The 20,026-nt window shown below is 42.1% G+C and overlaps 1 protein-coding gene across 1 annotated transcript in view; it reads right to left on the minus strand.

Moving 5' to 3' along the window:
• Positions 1-10,281: 10,281 nt before the first annotated feature.
• The window catches only part of LOC139370616 (sulfotransferase 6B1-like), a 29,015-nt gene continuing 19,270 nt past the window's right edge, over positions 10,282-20,026 (minus strand). Inside the window, exons 5-7 of the mRNA XM_071110212.1 lie at positions 18,576-18,670; positions 16,408-16,564; positions 10,282-11,513 (exon numbers count right to left, since the gene is read on the minus strand). Of these exons, the coding sequence (XP_070966313.1) occupies positions 11,386-11,513; positions 16,408-16,564; positions 18,576-18,670 (380 nt within the window). The 3' untranslated portion in view covers positions 10,282-11,385. The remainder of the gene's footprint in view (positions 11,514-16,407; positions 16,565-18,575; positions 18,671-20,026) is intronic.

The raw sequence follows: 20,026 nt of genomic DNA on the forward strand, positions 1-20,026 counted from the left end.
GCTTCTACACCTTCATTGCTTGCTGTTTGGGGTTTTAGGATGGGTTTCCAAATACTGATGGTCTTCCAAATATTGAAATTGTGTAAATAGTTACCCATGTTATTTTGTAAATGTATATTTTTTTTTTCTTCATATTTTTTTCTCAATTTCTTTGGGTGGGGGTGTGCATTTCGGCGCCCATTGACCCAGCTACTATACCATCCGGAGGCTCCCCAGCCACCAGCTCATAGCCATTGCAGACTTTCTCTAGAAGTTCACTCCCACTATCATTGGTAGCTATGGTGATGTGTGTGTTTCTATGGGATTCGCATTAATAAAAATGATTCTGACAATTCAATTATTGTATAGTTTTTTCTGTTTGTCTGTGACGACGACGGTCAGTGATTAATGCAGTAGCTTAACCTAGCCTGTTAATGTTAGCTAGTTACAAGTGAAAAATATTTCAGCTAAAAGTAAACTATAGAGATTTGCAACAACATGTGCTACCATGTCTAAGAGACAAAAAATTAAGCTAATATGTAAAATTTAAGAAATTAGAAAAGAGGCACAATCTCTAAGCCAAAGAAAATCACTGCTGAAATGTATCAGCGTGCAGCAATGTCCATCAGCCAGTGTGGAGAACGACAACCCCCAGAGGACAGGCTGTTCATTTGCTGAGATGGACGAGTCCCTGTTAGCTGGTACTAGCAGCGGTGTGCTTGAGATTCCTGGATGTATTGTGATGTACTGAACAAGACTGGTTACTCGCATCAATGCCTCTGTCTCGTCATTTAACATTCAAACATGGTGTCAGAGTCGGATAACTAACCATGCTTTCCGCAAATTTGAGTCACCTGTTCTGGTTTACCAAACAAATGCTTATTTGAGTAAAATTTCGCCGGAATTGGCATTAGCTAGCGTGAGTTTGCTAGTTTGCTAGCTCAGTGTTGTTAGCACCGGTTATACATGGCAGCGAAAATTCCCCCTCCCGCCATTATGAAGCTCAGCGGGGATTGGAGCACGAACTGGGATACATTTAGAGGTGAATGGGAGGACTACGCGCTAGCAACGGGACTTCTGGAAAAGGACGATGAGGTGGTGGCTGCCACCTTGAGGACTATAATGGGAACTGAATGCCAACACGTATACAAACACAACCTGAACCTAACAGCAGCTCAGCAAGGTAACGCTGCAGCTATTCTTGATGCTCTTGAACATTACTTTAAGCCAGCAAAGAACGTCATCTACGAGCGTTATGTTTTCGGTTGTTGCAAACAGGAGGACGAGGAGTCCATTGACAGCTTTGTCACTAGGTTAAGGGAAAAGGCAGCTACATGTGACTAGGGTGCTTTAAGAGATTAACTGATCAGAGATAAGATTGTGCTTGGCATAACTGATGAGGGCACCCGCAGACGTTTGCAGAGAGAACGTGACCTGACGCTGGTCTTGGCAGTGGAGACATGCCGTGCAGCAGAGCTTACTGATATACGGATAAGGTCCATGGAGCTAGAAAGGCAACATATGGACAATGTCAATAATACAGTCAGGCAGCCAGTAAAGAAATTCCCCTTTGCCACAGCTAATGCTAATACTGCAGCCAACTCTGCATTAGACAACCCCAATACAACCCCGATATTGTGGTATTTCTTATGGACGAGGAAAAGAACACTGCCCAGCCTATGGAAAAATATGCAAATCCTGTGGTACAGCTAATCACTTCGCAAGGGTCTGCATGAAAAGCAAGAGAAAGGAGGGTAAAAGTGCACTCCATGGAAACAAACACAGATGAAGGGAACGATAGCACAGAGGATGTATATGCTAGTGAGTGCATATGGGCAGTGAGGGCAAAAGGACAAAAGTGGTTTGTCACTCTGCTACTTAATAATAAACCACAGCAATGCCTGCTAGATTTAGGGGGCACATGCAACGTTATGAGCCTTAAAGACAAAAGGAGGCTCGCGCCCAGAGACAAACTCACACAGAGTAGCACCAATCTGAAACTGTATTCAGGCCAGTTCATGACCTCTTTAGGCCTGTTTGTGACAGAGTGTGTTTTACGTGGCCAAAAACACACCCTTGAGTTTGAAATAGTTGAGGCTAGTCAACAGCCATTAGTGTCAGCTTCTACATGCGAATGCCTTGGGCTTATTAACTTCACCATCCCAGCTGATCTTAACATTATAGACAAAGTCCAGGCTGGGCCCCTGAGCAAGGAGACACTCCTAAGCAAGTACCATGATGTCTTCAACGCACCAGTCGAGTCAGTTCCCGGGGAAGTCCACTTTGAGTTGGACGCAGCAATCCAGCCTGTCCAGTGTGCACCCCACAATGTACCAGTGGCCATGAAAGCAGCTACGAAGGCTCAGCTTGACAAATACGAAGCAGATGGCCACATCATATCCGTCACCGAGCCTACAGACTGGATAAGTAATATGGTTATCGTCAAGAAACCAGACAAGCTACGGATATGCAATGATCCTAAACACCTCAACATGGGGCTCTGCGACGTTCACATTACATTATGCCCACGTTGGAGGATGTTCTTTACAAGCTCCCAAAGGCCAGAGTCTTCACTCTCGTGGATGGCAGAGATGCCTTCCTGCAGTGCAAGCTCGATGAGCCCAGCAGCTACATGACCAACTTTTGGACACCCTGGGGCTGGAAGAGGTGGTTGAAGCTTCCGTTTGGTGTCTCCGTGGCTCCAGAGGTGTATCAGCGGAAAAAGCATGAGCTGTTGATGGGACCCAGTGGCGTGGAACCCATAGGAGATGACATTCTCGTAGTGGGCTGTGGGGACAGTGATGAGGAGGCAGAATGTGACCATGACACCAAGCTGTTGGCCCTGATGGTCAGATGCAGACAGATCAAGCTAAGGCTAAGCATAAAAAAGCTTCAGTTTAAAGTGCCAGAGGTCCGCTTTCATGGGCACATCTTGTCCTCCACCGGATTGAAGGCGGATCCTGAAAAAGTGAAGGCTGTCTTGGAAATGCCCCACCCATCTGACGTGAAGGGAGTGCAGCGCTTCATCGGATTCGTCACCTACCTGGCCAAATTCCTACTGCGGCTCTCTGAAGTGTGTGAGCCACTAAGGAGGCTCAATGACAAGGACACTATCTGGCATTGGCTCCCAAAACATGACGCAGCGGTGAGGGAAATAAAACAACTGCTCATCCAGACACCTGTACTGCCATACTACAATGTGTCAAAACCTGTCACGATTCAGAGTGACTCAAGCCAGTATGGACTTGGCTGTTGCCTCATGCAGGAGGGCCAGCCTGTGGCATTCGCCTCTAGGGCACTCACCCCAACAGAGCAGAACTATGCCCAGATAGAGAAGGAGTGCCTCAGCATTGTGTTTGCATGCCAACGCTTCCACCACTACCTGTACATCAAAAGCCCCTTATTGCTATATTCAGCAAGCCTCTTCTGAATGCCACAAAACAACTGCAGAGCATGCTACTGGCCCTACAAAACTACAACCTCAAGGTGGTGTATAAGCCAGGGCTAGAGATGTATGTGAGTGACACGCTCAACAGGGCTACTGCATCAGGCACTCACACACGCTCCATGCATGAACAACGCGCAGTGTGCAGCTTACAAACAGAGCAAGTGGATGTTGAACACATCAACCAGACTGACTACCTCAATGTTACGGACCAGCCTTATACAAATCAGACAGCACACAGACAGGGACGAGCAACTCCAGGCATTGAGGTCTGCGATTCTGATGGGCTGGCCCGACTGCAAGGAAGAAACTGCTTTAGCCTTCAGAGAATATTGGCCAGTGTTCAAAACTGAGTAATATTCAAGTGTCAGGGAGTCGTTATTCCCCGGTCTCTGCGCCCTGAGATGTTGGCACTCGTGCACTCAAGTCACATAGGAGGTGAGGCATGTTACAGACAAGCACGTGACACGCTGTATTGGCCAGGAATGCAGAGTGAATTCAAAGACTATGTCAGTAAATGCACAATCTGCAATGAATATGCCATTGAGCAACAGAGAGAGACGATGATGTCCCACGAGCTACCGATGCGCCCCTGGCAGATAGTAAGTCTAGATCTCTTCCAGCACAGTGGCAAAGACTTTCTGCTGGTAGTCGATCATTACTCAGACTTTTGGGAGATTGACCTCCTCCCCGACCTCTCAGCAGAGACAACGATCAAACGCTGCAAGGCTCAGTTTGCCTGCTATGGCCAGACAGATAGGGTAATTTCATACAATGGACCCCAATTCTCCGGAGTTGAGTTCCGAAAATGTGCTGCAGGATGGGAATTCATGACACCCAAAAGCTAATGGGAAGGCGGAGTCCGCAGTAAAAATCGCAAAGAACCTCTGCAAAATAGCTGTGCGAGAGGGCAAAGATGCCTGGAAAGCAATCCTGTGTACAGAAAGTGGCACCACGCTCCTACTTTGTAGAAGTGAATGGATCATAGTTTAGTGGGGACGGGGACAGCAGTTGTTTTTGTCTCACCTAAGGCATGAAAACGTCCAGGGCCGGCCCTAACTGGGCTTACAAAAGCACATGCTTTCACTCCAGTACCAGCTTTTTGAGAAGCTGCTCTTGTGCTCCCTGACAGTTGATAGGCTTTTCCGCTCCTCAATATAGGCTGTGTATGCTAAAGAAAATACACACAGGGCAATTTAATTTCACTAAATTATGCAAATTAACATCCCTAATCTTAGTACCTACAATCAAAAATGTTAGCAAATTTGGTCAGTAGCCAGTAGGGCTAGCTAGCTAGGCTTGATAAGGGGAAAAAGCTAACTGGTAGCCTAGCTAACAAATAGCTAACTAACTAGTAACTTGGCTAGGTTGCTAGTTCCAGTTAGTTTTCTCATCGTGAATTAAGCAGGTAGAGTTTTCACGACCTTGTGGTATAGTTATGTGAAATTACAATATTTTCTTGCAATAGACACAATTTTGATTCATGATTTATGCATTGAAAGTTTGAAATGGATCACAGACCAACACTCTACCAACATGTCGGGTCTGGACTGTAAGGGACTGCCACTTACGACCCAATCTGCATCCATCGCATCGTCCATAATAACAAACAGGGCAGGCAGGGGTTTTGAGGGTGTGCAACTTTTATTTTCTGTTAAAAAATTGTTTTTAAATTCGCAAAGATTGGCCACATTTGCATCTTTCTTGTGATTGAAGCTCTGGGTTTGCTGCGCAAATCAAATACTCCTCTTATGGGTCTTCAAAAGGGTTATACTTAGCACCAAAACAAGTTCCCCTACAGGGACAAATCAATTAAAGATTGGATTATTATTCTGTTTTGTAAATATTGCAAGCGATTTGTTTGTGGAAAATGCTCAAAGAAAGTTTAGCAGATTTGTGTTGACTGATTAGGATCAGAGTGGTTGCCAAAGGTGGCATCACAGGTTGAAAAGGGGTGGGTCCAAATTTTGACGTGTCTTTTCTGGGTCCTGGAGTTTTTCCTGATCTCATGACCTGGTCATTATTATTATTATAGATAGCTTCCTTTTTCATCAGTGCTATGACTATAAGACTGGGGGGTTTTCTTTTCGGGTCATGTGAATTGGAAACACTCCTGGCCTAAGGTGGATCAAACCCTTTTAAACTACCACAAACTTTGTTCTTTTTCATTTCAACTTCAATGGACAACATACTCTGTAGCGTAGCGAACTACAATAGCAGGGCTGAGCGTTATGCAAAGAATGGTTACAATGTCTTTAAATATGAATTTTACTTTATAAACAAACAATGTTAAGCATGTGACTTTGACATTTTTTTAAAGACAGACATGTTTCAATGTAGAAAAGTATTTTACACTGTACACAGTAGACTTTGTAACAATGTTTTTTTTAAATGTTTCATAAAACCTATTCTTTCATAATCTGACCTAGTGTTCTTCTGTAATTATTCATCATTTTAAGTCTTACCCCAGTGTTCTTTTCACCTCATTTAACACCTGATTTACTTAACGAAAGGCACATCTCAATAGGTCCAGGTATCCTCATGATCTGGCACAAGTGGGGGGTGAACCTTTCCTCTTTTGTTCTCTATTGCGCTTCTATTGTTGAATTTGTAGTTTTTTTTTTTTTACCAGAAACATTTGTGAATAATCACCAGCAGTGGAAATAAAATAAATTACAACATTACTGGACCAACAAACTGGTTGACTAACCTTTTCAGGAACTTCTGTATCTCTTGGCCTTGGGTAGCAGCAGCAGATCGTTTAATCTTTCTGTGCCAAACACATATATTCAGTGAGTCTAAATTATTATTGTTAGCTGCCGGCTCATCAATCTAGCTAGCTAATGTTAACTGAAGATAACATTAGTAGTTTTGTTGGTTTTAGAGGAAGACCAACCTATAGCTATCAGCTAAACTGATTTTATTAACACACACCTTGTTTTCCAGGAAAATGTGTGTTCACTCTCTTGTGAGGCAGGCAACCAGGCAGGCAGGAAAGGAGTGTTGTCAGTAGTTACCAAAGCCACAAAGTCAAAATTGTCTATATCGTTACAATTATGCTCTGTAGCAGTCTGTAGCTAGTGATTGACAAATTACTGTGACTGACAAGTGAATCTACTTGTTGCAGCGAGTGTGTGGGTTACCACGTGTAATCTCAGGGACAGGGTTGTATTCACTAGACACAGAGGCACACGGGCGAAAATTGGTGGGGAAGTACTATGTCAACTTGTCCAATAAGAAAAACCTACTTTCTTCTGTTGCAAAACATTTATATATCTATACCATATTTTTTTGAATGGAAATATTGGTGGGGCAAACTCAGTCAAAAAAGAGAATATACAGTGCCTTGCGAAAGTATTCGGCCCCCTTGAACTTTGCAACCTTTTGCCACATTTCAGGCTTCAAACATAAAGATATAAAACTGTATTTTTTTGTGAAGAATCAACAACAAGTGGGACACAATCATGAAGTGGAACGACATTTATTGGATATTTCAAACTTTTTTAACAAATCAAAAACTGAAAAATTGGGCGTGCAAAATTATTCAGCCCCTATACTTTCAGTGCAGCAAACTCTCTCCAGAAGTTCAGTGAGGATCTCTGAATGATCCAATGTTGACCAAAATGACTAATGATGATAAATACAATCCACCTGTGTGTAATCAAGTCTCCGTATAAATGCACCTGCACTGTGATAGTCTCAGAGGTCCGTTAAAAGCGCAGAGAGCATCATGAAGAACAAGGAACACACCAGGCAGGTCCGCGATACTGTTGTGAAGAAGTTTAAAGCCGGATTTGGATACAAAAAGATTTCCCAAGCTTTAAACATCCCAAGGAGCACTGTGCAAGCGATAATATTGAAATGGAAGGAGTATCAGACCACTGCAAATCTACCAAGACCTGGCCGTCCCTCTAAACTTTCAGCTCATACAAGGAGAAGACTGATCAGTGATGCAGCCAAGAGGCCCATGATCACTCTGGATGAACTGCAGAGATCTACAGCTGAGGTGGGAGACTCTGTCCATAAGACAACAATCAGTCGTATATTGCACAAATCTGGCCTTTATGGAAGAGTGGCAAGAAGAAAGCCATTTCTTAAAGATATCCATAAAAAGTGTTGTTTAAAGTTTGCCACAAGCCACCTGGGAGACACACCAAACATGTGGAAGAAGGTGCTCTGGTCAGATGAAACCAAAATTGAACTTTTTGGCAACAATGCAAAACGTTATGTTTGGCGTAAAAGCAACACAGCTGAACACACCATCCCCACTGTCAAACATGGTGGTGGCAGCATCATGGTTTGGGCCTGCTTTTCTTCAGCAGGGACAGGGAAGATGGTTAAAATTGATGGGAAGATGGATGGAGCCAAATACAGGACCATTCTGGAAGAAAACCTGATGGAGTCTGCAAAAGACCTGAGACTGGGACGGAGATTTGTCTTCCAACAAGACAATGATCCAAAACATAAAGCAAAATCTACAATGGAATGGTTCAAAAATAAACATATCCAGGTGTTAGAATGGCCAAGTCAAAGTCCAGACCTGAATCCAATCGAGAATCTGTGGAAAGAACTGAAAACTGCTGTTCACAAATGCTCTCCATCCAACCTCACTGAGCTCGAGCTGTTTTGCAAGGAGGAATGGGAAAAAATGTCAGTCTCTCGATGTGCAAAACTGATAGAGACATACCCCAAGCGACTTACAGCTGTAATCGCAGCAAAAGGTGGCGCTACAAAGTATTAACTTAAGGGGGCTGAATAATTTTGCACGCCCAATTTTTCAGTTTTTGATTTGTTAAAAAAGTTTGAAATATCCAATAAATGTCGTTCCACTTCATGATTGTGTCCCACTTGTTGTTGATTCTTCACAAAAAAATACAGTTTTATATCTTTATGTTTGAAGCCTGAAATGTGGCAAAAGGTCGCAAAGTTCAAGGGGGCCGAATACTTTCGCAAGGCACTGTACATCGAAACCACGACACTACACACTGAATGCACCATAATTGTAACGTGTGTGCTGGGAGTCGGGAAGCAAGTTCAGGGAGTGAATAATTTAATAAATGAACGAAACATAATACGAAACAAGAAACACAAACAACGCACAGACATGAAACTGAAACAGAAACAATAATGCTTGGGGAAGGAATCAAAGGGAGTGACATAAATAGGGCAGATGATCAAGGAGGTGATGGAGTCCAGGTGAGTGTCATTAAGTGCTGATGTGCATAACACTGTGTGCAATAATCAGCAGCCTAGTGACCTAGAGGCCAGAGAGGGAGCACACGTGACAGTCCCCCCTCACGACGCCGACCAAAATGACGATCCCGGGGATCAGGAGCGGACCGGTCACCTCTGGTGAGGTGTGGCAACCTGTCAATCTGGCTGAGGCGTGGGAGCATGGCAACCCAGAGCGCCGGAGAGAGAACATACGTGACTGTACCCCCCTCCCTGGCACGCTGGTCCAGCAGCAGGACACCAACCAAAGGGACAATCCCGGGGATCAGGAGCGAACTGGTCATCTCCGCTGAGGCGCAGGAACCTGACAAACCGGCTGAGGTGTGAAAGCCTGATGATCCGGCTGAGACCTCCCCGGTTGCTTCGGTCGTGGCACGGGAACCTGTTCACCCAGCTGAGGCATGTGAGCCTATCGAACCCGCTGAGGCAAGGGAGCCTGTCGAGTCAGCTGAGGCAGGGGATCCCGTCAAACCCGCCGAGGCATGGGAACCTGTCAAGCCAGATGAGGCATGAGAGTCTGACAAAACCGGCTGAGGCCTTTCTGGTAGCTGTGGTACTGACACCCAGACCCGACATTACCTTCAACATAACAACAAAAAAACACCCCCTGATGTTTCCCTTTGGTGAGGCGTTATTCTGCTGGGATTCGGGAAGCAAGTTCAGGGAGTGAAAAATGTAATAAATAAACGAAACATAATACGAAACAAGAAACATAAACAACGCATAGACATGAAACTGAAACAGAAACAATAATGACTGGGGAAGGAACCAAAGGGAGTGACATAAATAGGGCAGATAATCAAGGAGGTGATGGAGTCAAGGTGAGTGTCATTGGGCGCTGATGCGCGTGACGCTTTGCGCAATAATAAGCAACCTGGTGACCTAGAGGCCAGAGAGGGAGCACACGTCACAATAATATCCAACCCCATAATAATTTTGAGCAACACACACAAATGTTATAACATTTGCACTACGATCAGTTTTTGGGCTACTTCCCATATTTTGTATTTATTGCATGGAAAACCATGGTAGTTGAGCCTACTTTTGTAGAGTAAAGTTTATTTGACTTCAGAATCAGTTTCAGCATCCGTCTACAGCATTGCTTATCACAGTGCGATCCGTTTTGTCATCAAAGCCCCATGTACCACCCACCACTACGACCTGTATGCTGTCATCAGCTGGCCCTCGCTACATATTCGTCGCCAGACCCACTGGCTCCAGGTCATCTACAAGTCTTTGATGGGTAAAGCTCCGCCTTATCTCAGCTCACTGGTCACCATAACAACACCCACCCGTAGCACGTGCTCCAGCAGGTATATCTCACTGGTCATCCCCAAAGCCAACACCTCTTTGGGCACCTTTCCTTCCAGTTCTCTGCTGCCAATGACTGGAACGAATTGCAAAAATCGCTGAAGTTGGAGACTTATATCTCCCTCACAAACTTTAATAAGCATCAGCTATCTGAGCAGCTTACCGATCGCTGCAGCTGTACTCATCCCATCTGTAAATAGCCCATCCAACTACCTACCTCATTCCCATATTGTTTTTATTTACTTTTTTTGTTCTTTTGCACACCAGTATTTCTACTTGCACATCATCATTGGCACATCTATCAAGCCAGTGTTAATTTGCTAACTTGTAAGTACTTCGCTACTATGGCCTATTTATTGCCTTACACATCCTTACGCCATTTGCACACACTGTATATCGACTTTTTCTATTGTGTTATTGACTGTACGTTTGTTTATTCCTTTGTAACTCTGTGTTGTTGTTTGTGTCGCACTGCTTTGCTTTATGTTGGCCAGGTCACAGTTGTAAACAAAAACCTGCTCTCAACTGGCCTACCTGGTTAAATAAAGGTGAAATAAAAAAATTAAAAATGGTTAAGAGTGTTGGGATGCAGCCCATACACATTCTTAGTGCAGTTGCATTAACACGATTCTCTGGATAATAATAAAGCAACAGTCTATAAAGCTAGTCCCTTCTTTCATCCATTGCATAGCTACAGTTCCATTGGGTTATTACAGTCTGAAGTCAAACAAGCTAAATCAACATTTATGGAGACAGACATAGTTTCTGTAACACCCAACAAAATTAAGTTATGATTTATTCCAAAACTAACTAACTTATTATGAAATTCATATCAATTTACTATTCATATTCTGGTCAAAACAGAAGAAAAACACTGCAAATACCGCTGGAACATTTGGTTGGTTATTCTGTTTATGTTATTTTTTGACAACACAGCCCTCAAAACAAATAAGGGGGAGAAAAATATATTAATTCAAAAATAACAAATCATAGTTGTTATGCTGGAAAGTGGATGGTTGATGTTCGTTCTTCCCTGTTCTTGTTGTTTCTTCATTGAACAAAGAGACAGGATGTAGTTTATACCAAAACCTAGCCTGTGGTTAATAGCCAATTAGAATTTGTTGCAGTAAAATTGGCCGAATACAAAGGATCCCGTTTCAGGCTTTATTAATGTGTAGATAGTTTGGACCAATGAGAACTTGCCACGTGTAGCTATGAGTCCAAACTGGAACCCCTACACAGATTCTAAACAGATGCTGAACTGAAAAACAACTAGTTGCATTGATCTCTAGTTCTCTGCGTTATAAATGTATCTTTGAGTATTATTACAGAAGGTTTAGGCCTACTGTAGACATGAGCAACATTTTTCTATCTTCTGAATATGCTCATTCTGCATTGGATCTGGAAATTTCAACTCCCTACTTGCAGTAAATATCATATTTTAACTTAGCCCCCAGTTTAGTGTGAGCCAGGTGCTTCTCAAACTTCTCGTCCATCTGTTTACTTTGGGCTTCACTTAGATGGTTCTTCCAATCTCCAACTTCACCTAGGCAGAAAGGCAATGGGGGGGGGGGGGGACAAATCAAAGGCGAAGATCAACTTTTTGGACCTGTGAAAACATCAACAACTGACATCACCAATATCCTTGTATATTCATTTTAAATGTTTTAAACAGCCTTTACTACAACCCTTTTCAGTTGTTGTTTGTTTTGGGTGGTTTCAGTCTCCTCTTCACCAATTGAAATGTTTCCTTGATATTACTAAGGGTGTCCCAAAGGGGTTGATTTTGGCCCTGTACTTTGACTTTTCTATAAATACAAACAACATTGGTTGGTCTGTAGGTAATTGTAACTTCCACTTGTATGCAGATTATTCGGTTGTGCATTCTGTTGACAAGGCTGTCTTGGAGCTACAATCTGCCTTTTTGCTTTGCAGAAAGCCCTTGTTAAACTGAAATTGGTACCTGCAGGTAAAACTAAGCAAATGTTATTTTCCAAAAAGCTCTGGTAATTTATGCATTTGTACCTCAGATGGTGCCCACATTTAGTGTTCCCGCTAAAAATATCTGGGTATCTGGATTGACGAGAAGCTATCTATCAGAAAGCATATTGATGAATTAGTAAAAAAGCAAAGAATTAAAATGGGCTTCCTTCATAGGATTAGGGCAAGCCTTTCATTAAATAGCAGAAAACAAATCATTCAATCAACATTCACATGGTCCCGTGTGGCTCTGTTGGTATAGCATGCCAGGGTTGTGGGTTTGATTCCTACGAAGGACCAGTATGAACTCACTACTTTCAATTCAGCAGACTGAATTAAAGTATTTCCTTGTTTACCACAGATAACCTACAGTAGCAATTTACTCTACACATTTTATGAATGGAAGCTCATGTTGGTGTACTTATTTTCTCATTTCCAATTAATGTAATCCATGAAGAACTAATACAGTACTGTCATTTCTTATTTAAAAAAATATATCTCTGAACTGTCCACATCTAAAATTGGTATCTAAATCAAGCCAATAACGATTGAGTTAATGTAATCTATGTTTTAATTCAATTATAGTTTAATCAAGGTATTTCAAGTGACAAATTATATTGTAATGTGTCACATTTATATTTTAATCATGTTTACATTTAAGATTAAACGTTTGTATGAATGTTTAATCCTATATTCTTACAATAATCAGTTTAGATCAATTACCTGCCTTGCAATTTCTAATGTTACTTATAGGTCAATATATCATTGGCAGGGACCCATGCCAAATCTTTTTCCTGTAGTCCACAATCATCTCCTTTGTCTTGATCATGTTGAGGGAGAGGTTGTTGTCCTGGCACCACACGGCCAGGTCTCTGACCACCTCCCTATAGGCTGTCTCGTCGTTGTCGGTGAACTTAATAATGTTGTTGGAGCTGTGCCTGGCCATGCAGTCGTGGGTGAACAGGGAGTACAGGAGGGGACTGAGCATGCACGCCTGAGGGGCCCCTGTGTTGAGGATCAGCGTGGCGGATGTGTTGTTACCTACCCTTACCACCTGGGAGGCGGCCCTTCAGGAAGCCCAGGATCCAGTTGCAGAGGGAGGTGTTTAGTCCCAGAGTCCTTAGCTTAGTGATGAACTTTGAGGGCACCATGGTGTTGAATGCTGAGCTGTAGTCAATGAACAGCATTCTCACATAGGGTTTCCTTTTGTCTACGTGAAAAAAGGTCCGTGTGGAATGCAATCGAGGTTGCATGATCTGTTAGAGCGGTATGCAAATTGGAGTGGGTCTAGGGTTTCTGGGATAATGGTGTTGACGTGAGCCATGACCAGCCTTTCAAAGCACTTCTTGGCTACAGATTTGAGTGCTACGGGTCGGTGGTCATTTAGGCAGGTTACTTTAGTGTTCTTGGACACAGGCACTATGGTGGTCTCCTTAAAACATGTTGGTATTACAGACTCGGACAGGGAGAGGTTGAAAATGTCAGTGAAGACACTTGCCAGTTGGTCAACGCATGCTCGCAGTACACATCCTGGTAATCCGTCTGACCCTGCGGCCTTGTGAATGTTGACCTGTTTAAATGTCTTATTCACATTGGCTGCGGAGAGCGTGATCACACAGTCTTCCGGAACAGCTGGTGCTCTCATGCATGGTTCAGTGTTATTTGCCTCGAAGATAGCATAGAAGTAGTTTAGCTCGTCTGGTAGGCTCGTGTCACTGGGCAGCTCTCGGCAGTGCTTCCCTTTGTAGTCTGTAATGGTTTACAAGTCCTGCTGGATTTAAGTTTCCTTGCATTAAAGTCCCCGGCTACTAGGAACGCCGCCTCTGGGTGAGCGTTTTCTTGTTTGCTTATGGAAGAATAAAGCTCATTCAATGCTATCTTAGTCCCAGGCTCCATCTGTGGTGGTATGTAAACAGCTACAAAACAATACAGATGAAAACTCTCTAGGTAGATAGTGTTGTCTACAGCTTATCGTGAGATACTCTACCTCAGGCGAGCAATAGCTTGAGACTTCCTAAGATATCGTGCACCAGCTGTTATTTACAAAAAATACATACTCTGCCACCCCTTCTTACCAGACGCCGCTGTTTTATCCTGCCGGGACAGCGTATAACCAGCCAGCTGTATTTTAATAGTGTCATCGTTTAGCCACGACTCCGTGAAGCATAAGATATACAGTTTTGAATGTCCTGTTGGTAGTTTAATCATCCGCGTAGGTCATCAATTTTATTCTCCAAAGATTGCACGTTTGCTAGCAGAATAGAAGGAAGTTGGGGTTTATTCGATTGCCTACGAATTCTACAACTATGTGTGTTAACCTCTCTGAACCACCCATACCGGATCCGGGATAATTGTCATCAGCAACGCTGAATAGCATAGCGCCACAGTCAAATAATATTTCTAGAAAATATTCATATTCATGAAATCACAAGTGCAATATTGCAAAACACAGCTTAGCCTTTTGTTAATCCACCTGTCATCTCAGATTTTGAAATGATGCTTTACAGCGAAAGCAATACAAGCGTTTGTGTTAGTTTATCGATCGCTCGACAAAACAATAAGTACACTTAGCATCAGGTAACTTGGTCACGAAAATCAGAAAAACAATCAAATTAATAATTTTCCTTTAACGATCTTCGGAATTTTTCACCCACAAGACTCCCAGTTAGACAACAAATGTTCCTTTTGTTCCATAAAGATATTTTATATATCCAAATACCTCCGTTAGTTTGGTGCGTTATGCCCAGGAATCCACCGGAAAGAGCGGTCACGACAACGCAGACAAAAATTCCAAATTATATTAATATGTCCACAGAAACATGTCAGACATTTTTTTTAATCAATCCTCAGGGTGTTTTTCAAATATCTGTTCGATTATATATCAACCGGGACAGTTGGCTTTTCACTAGGACCGGGAGTAACAATGGCCGCCTTTCTCTTTTGCGCACAATTCACTCTGAGAGCCCCCACCTATCCACTTACGCAATGTGGTCGTTCACGCTCATTCTTCAAAATAAAAGCCTGAAACTATGTCTGAAGACTGTTGGCACCTTGATGAAGCGATAGGAAAAGGAATCTGGTTGATATCCCTTTAAATGGAGCAATGGGAGGCTATGGAACATGGAGTTTTCAAAATAGAAGCCACTTCCTGGTTTGATTTTTCTCAGGGTTTTGCCTGCAATATCAGTAAACTTCTTTTTTGCCGAAGTTTACTAATACCTGTCAAATTCAATGGGTGTTGCACTTTCGTAAATTCATATTTCATCTGCTCTCTGGCACACTCTGAAATCAGAGTAGATAGCCAAAGTTAATTTATGAATTTATGAACGCATCCGTTAATGAACAGAGCATTTGATCACCCTCACAGCTATCCTCCAATCAAGGATTATGTAAATGTTGGAACCGTTTTTTGTCCAGTCTTTCAAAAGTTCCTAGCTCACGTCTAAATTCTTAAAGTAAATGCATACTGCATTTCCAACTACTAATTTTGATAATGATTTGATTTTAAGCCTCAAAGTACAACAACTTGACTAGCTAACAAAAAAAAATATGTTTTTGTCTTTGTTATAAATTCTAATTCTATTTTCGCGGCGCCATATGTTGTCATGGAAAACATTAATGGTATTTTCAACAACCAATGAGCAACTCTGCCATAAATCCAGCACATATTGAACATTGAGATGGCCTAAAAGCCAATCTCTTTGTCAATAACAAGGAGTGGCAAAGAGTGGAATTTTAGCTAAAGAGACTGGTACTCAGTCTTGAATGCAGTCAGGAGGCAAGATCAGGTGGGACCATTCTAGGCAATAAAGCTGCAATATGTCACTTTTCGGGCGACCCAACACAATGCACATAATGGGAGTTATCGATCTGTCATTCTCATTGAAAATAAGTCTAAGAAGCGGTAGATCTTTTCTATTTGCGCTATTTCTATACTTCCAGTTTTTACATTTAGTTTTTGCGTCTTTTATTTTCATTTTTTTTTACACAGGCTTCAAAAATATGAAAATACAATATGCTAGGTTATGGAAAAGATATTTCACAGCGGTTCAGATGGTAAAATGATTCTCTACACAATGACGGCTTGTTTTGTCACATAAACTGAAATTAGGCAAACTATTAGAATTTTAGTAACCAGGAAATGGCGTAGCGATTTAACATTCTCATTGATATTCTCATTGACATTCTCATTACATTCTGTATGACATTCTCCATACAAAAACACAAACTGCTGGAAAGACAGATTTTGGCCCAAGTTATCCCTGACTTCACCTCTTCACTAGTGTGATTCAGTAAATTATTTCAGTAAATTACGGACCAAGACCATTCCACAATCCCCTACCCGATTTCATCGTGGGGGACAATAATGAGAGGAATAAAGTAAAGTTTCATCGTGGGGGACAATAATGAGAGGAATAAAGTAAAGTGAATACAATTTATTTGAATTATTATGAACTTACCTTTTCGGAAAAACACATTGCCATGTTTTCCATGGGTGTTCTTGGAACTTTCCTTCATAGCATTGAAGGTGCTCTGCCCTGCAATTGTCTGGACTTGCTCTTCAGTCAATGGGAAATCAAAGAACTTGGATATCTGCTGCACCCCCTGACCTAGATTCTGAAGAATAAACAGAGTGGAGTTTAAACTTGTACATCCAACTTTGTGCATTCCACAACTCTCAAAAAAGCCAGGAGGACATCAATATGATGAAAGACAATGATAAAAGTGAATATTAATGACATATACATTTACATTACTCAGACATAATTAGGATTGTAAAACTCCCAGTAATTTACCACATCGGAAATGTTGGTAATTCAAATCCTTAGTGTCGATTGATGCACCCGTGAGTCAATTTAATTAACATAATACAAAAATCTGTCTTAAAATATATAATTTTTTTCTTTATCTGTGTCTAGTAGTTAGACCATGTGGTTCAAGAGAGCCTAATTACTGAAAAAATGTCATTTCCAATTATTTCTGGAACTCTTCCAACTATTGACTTCTCAGAACTGCCGACTGGTTCGGCCCAAAAACATTTACAGCAAAGATATATTGGCATAGTAAAAGAAAATATAAAGGATATTCCATGCTGAAACCCTCATGGTAAACAACGGTATTCAGTAAATTGATTGGTTATATTTAGGATTATGTTATACAGCTTTGTGAATCAATTATTTTATATTAAAAACATTTCATTGTATTATTTATATCTTTAACATGTTATGAAAACTCAAAAAAATCTGTTAGTTTACTGGTACATTTCAAAAGTTAGGCCTAATATTTTCACGTCTACATCCGCTCCCCCTCTCCGGCGCTCGACATGGCCGGTTTACTCATCACTGGCTCTGATTACCATCATTATGCACACCTGGTACCATCGTTACGCGCACCTGCGCCTCATCATGAGACACACCTGGACTCCATCACTTCACTTATTACCTCCCCTATATCTGTCACTCCCTTAGTTCCATTTCCCAGGCAGTATTAGTTATGTGTTTCATGTCCTGATGCTACTCTTGTTTTGTATTGAGCCAGCACACCAGTCCGTTCAGCAGTCTGCCCAGGTCAGCGATGCCAGTTTGTTTCTCCTGGACAAATATGACGGAACCCCATCTAAATGCAGTGGCTACCTACTCCAGTGCTCCCTCTATTTTGCACACCAGATGGGAATTCCCACCACTGAGAGGTCCAAGGTTGCTACTGTTATTTCTCTGCTGACTGGGCGGGTGTGGGCTACGGCAGTCTGGGAGAGAGGTGAGGAGTCGCTGGCTTCATATGAGGGGTTCATGGCTCTGTTCAGAGGTATCGTTGACCATCCACTGGAGGACAGAGAGGGGAGTGAGCGCCTATTTCAACTACGGAAGGATGATCAGACTGCCGAGTAAGCGCTCACCTTCCGGACAGTAGCAGCATTCAGCAGATGGAATGAGCCTGCACTCCATATGCTATTCAGAAGAGGACTGCGCGAGGAGGTCCAGAAAAACTGGCATGTAGAGATGACAGCTTCTCCTTGGTCGCACTCATCACGATGGCCATCCATCTGGCTAACCTACTTCGGGAGCGTTGGTACCCTCATCGCTTCTCTCCCTCCCTCAGTGATGACTCTGTAGCAGAGCCTGAACCGATGGAGGTGAAGGTCACATGCCTCCCCGCAGCTGAGCGACGCAGACAGAAACTGCTGGGGCTCTGTCCTTATTGTGGTCAAGGAGGCCCTCAATTTCAGCAGTGTCCGTTATGTTCCAACTTGGGATCCACAAGAGCAGATGGACAGTCACATGATTTTCCACCTCCTGGGGAAGGTGTGAGTATCCAATCTTCATAATTTTCTGCCAAACCCTTTTCAGTGTTAATCACACTAGCTGGCTGTCCCTCACGTACTGTTTCTACAATGCTAGTGGATTCCGGTGCCGTGGGGAACTTTATTGACCAGACCGTTGCCTCCTCTCTGAACATCACCTCATACCCGCTCTCCTCTCCGTTTCCTGTCCAAGCCCTAAATTGGCCACTAGGATCCAGAACCATCACACACAACTCACCGTAGAGTCCATTAATCTGAAAAACATTCCCTTCATTAGTGCATCAATATTCACTATTTTTGCAACACTATACATAATATGGGTTTTACCTCCTTCATTTGCTCATAAGTGACCATCAATATGTTAGGATTGTCCATTAGTTTCTCCCAGGCGAGGGCATGGTTGAAGTAAGAGCCCCAAGCCACTGTAAAGAATAAATAAAAATAGCATAAGGTGAATCCATTCAGCAGTCATGTACATAATGTTTTTGTAGTGCGCTGTATTGTACCATAACTATAGTGTGATTATCCATTTGTTAGTGCAATACTGTGGAAAGAATTTCATTTTCATTAATTGCATTTATCTGACAGGGATCTGACATCAGTGAAGACTTCTGTAAATGTGCCAGATGTAGCCAGCTAAAAAAAACATTTACACAGAGCAGCTCAAAGGTTTAAAAACTGAAATGTCTGTAAACATTGTGCTGATTGTCCTTCAGCCACACTCTGGGTTCAAATACATGTGTATTTAGATATTAGTATTTTTGTGGTAAATCTAATTACTTCTATTTCAAAGTATTTCAAAAATAATTTCCTATAACTACTTTTGAAACCTGTCTGCCAACAACTAGTTTTCAGTTTTCTCCTAGCCACTCAGACCCAGTCCTAGCTAAATTTTCCAAACATTCAATGGATGTATGAAAATGTGAAAATGCTCACTTGTCAGAAAACGCAAAAACAAAAATGCATCACTCTTCCTGGGGGAGTATATGAACAAGATTTAATTTTGCTGAAATGCTGTCAGTTCCACTTTAATTGGTACACAAGTGATTTGATATTGTTATAAAAATGGCTTCATTGAGCTTAAGCCGGAGTTGGAATGTGAAGCTAACTGAAGCTAGCTAGCTTTAGAAAATCCCAAATAGATATAGCTAGTTTTGTAGTATACGTCTCAGCACTCAATGTTATTAATGTGCTTGTTGAAAGCCAGACCACTTTAGAACTCTTACATACTCTTATTAGGTGTGCTTGCAAAGCAAAGCACAATTCTAGATTTCTTACATGCTCATACTGTTATTTGATTTTCTTACATGCTCATACTGTTATTTGATTTTAGTCAGCTTTAGAGCTAACCAATTTACGCAATTAACAAAAAACTAACCATGTGCCCCAACTCAGATTGCTTGAGAAAGGCTTTTTATAGCAGTCATACATTAACTACACTGAACAAAAATGTAAAGTGTTGGTCCTATGTTTCATGTGTTAACATCCCGGTTTGTGATCATTTCTCCTTTACCAAAAGAATCCATCCACCTGACAGATGTGGCATATCAAGAAGCTGATTAAACAGCATGATCATTACACAGGTGCATCATGTGTAATGGGACAACAAAAGGCCACACTAAAATGTGCAGTTTTGTCATACAATACAATGCCACAGATGTCTCAAGTTTTGAGGCCGTGTGCAATTGGCGTGCTGACTGCAGGAATGTCTACCAGAGCTATTGCTAGAGAATGTAATATTAATTTGAGGCGGCTTATGAAAAGCTGTAATTTTAAAG

This window comes from Oncorhynchus clarkii, chromosome 17 (assembly GCF_045791955.1).
Source record: "Oncorhynchus clarkii lewisi isolate Uvic-CL-2024 chromosome 17, UVic_Ocla_1.0, whole genome shotgun sequence".
NCBI classification, from domain to species: Eukaryota; Metazoa; Chordata; class Actinopteri; order Salmoniformes; family Salmonidae; genus Oncorhynchus; species Oncorhynchus clarkii.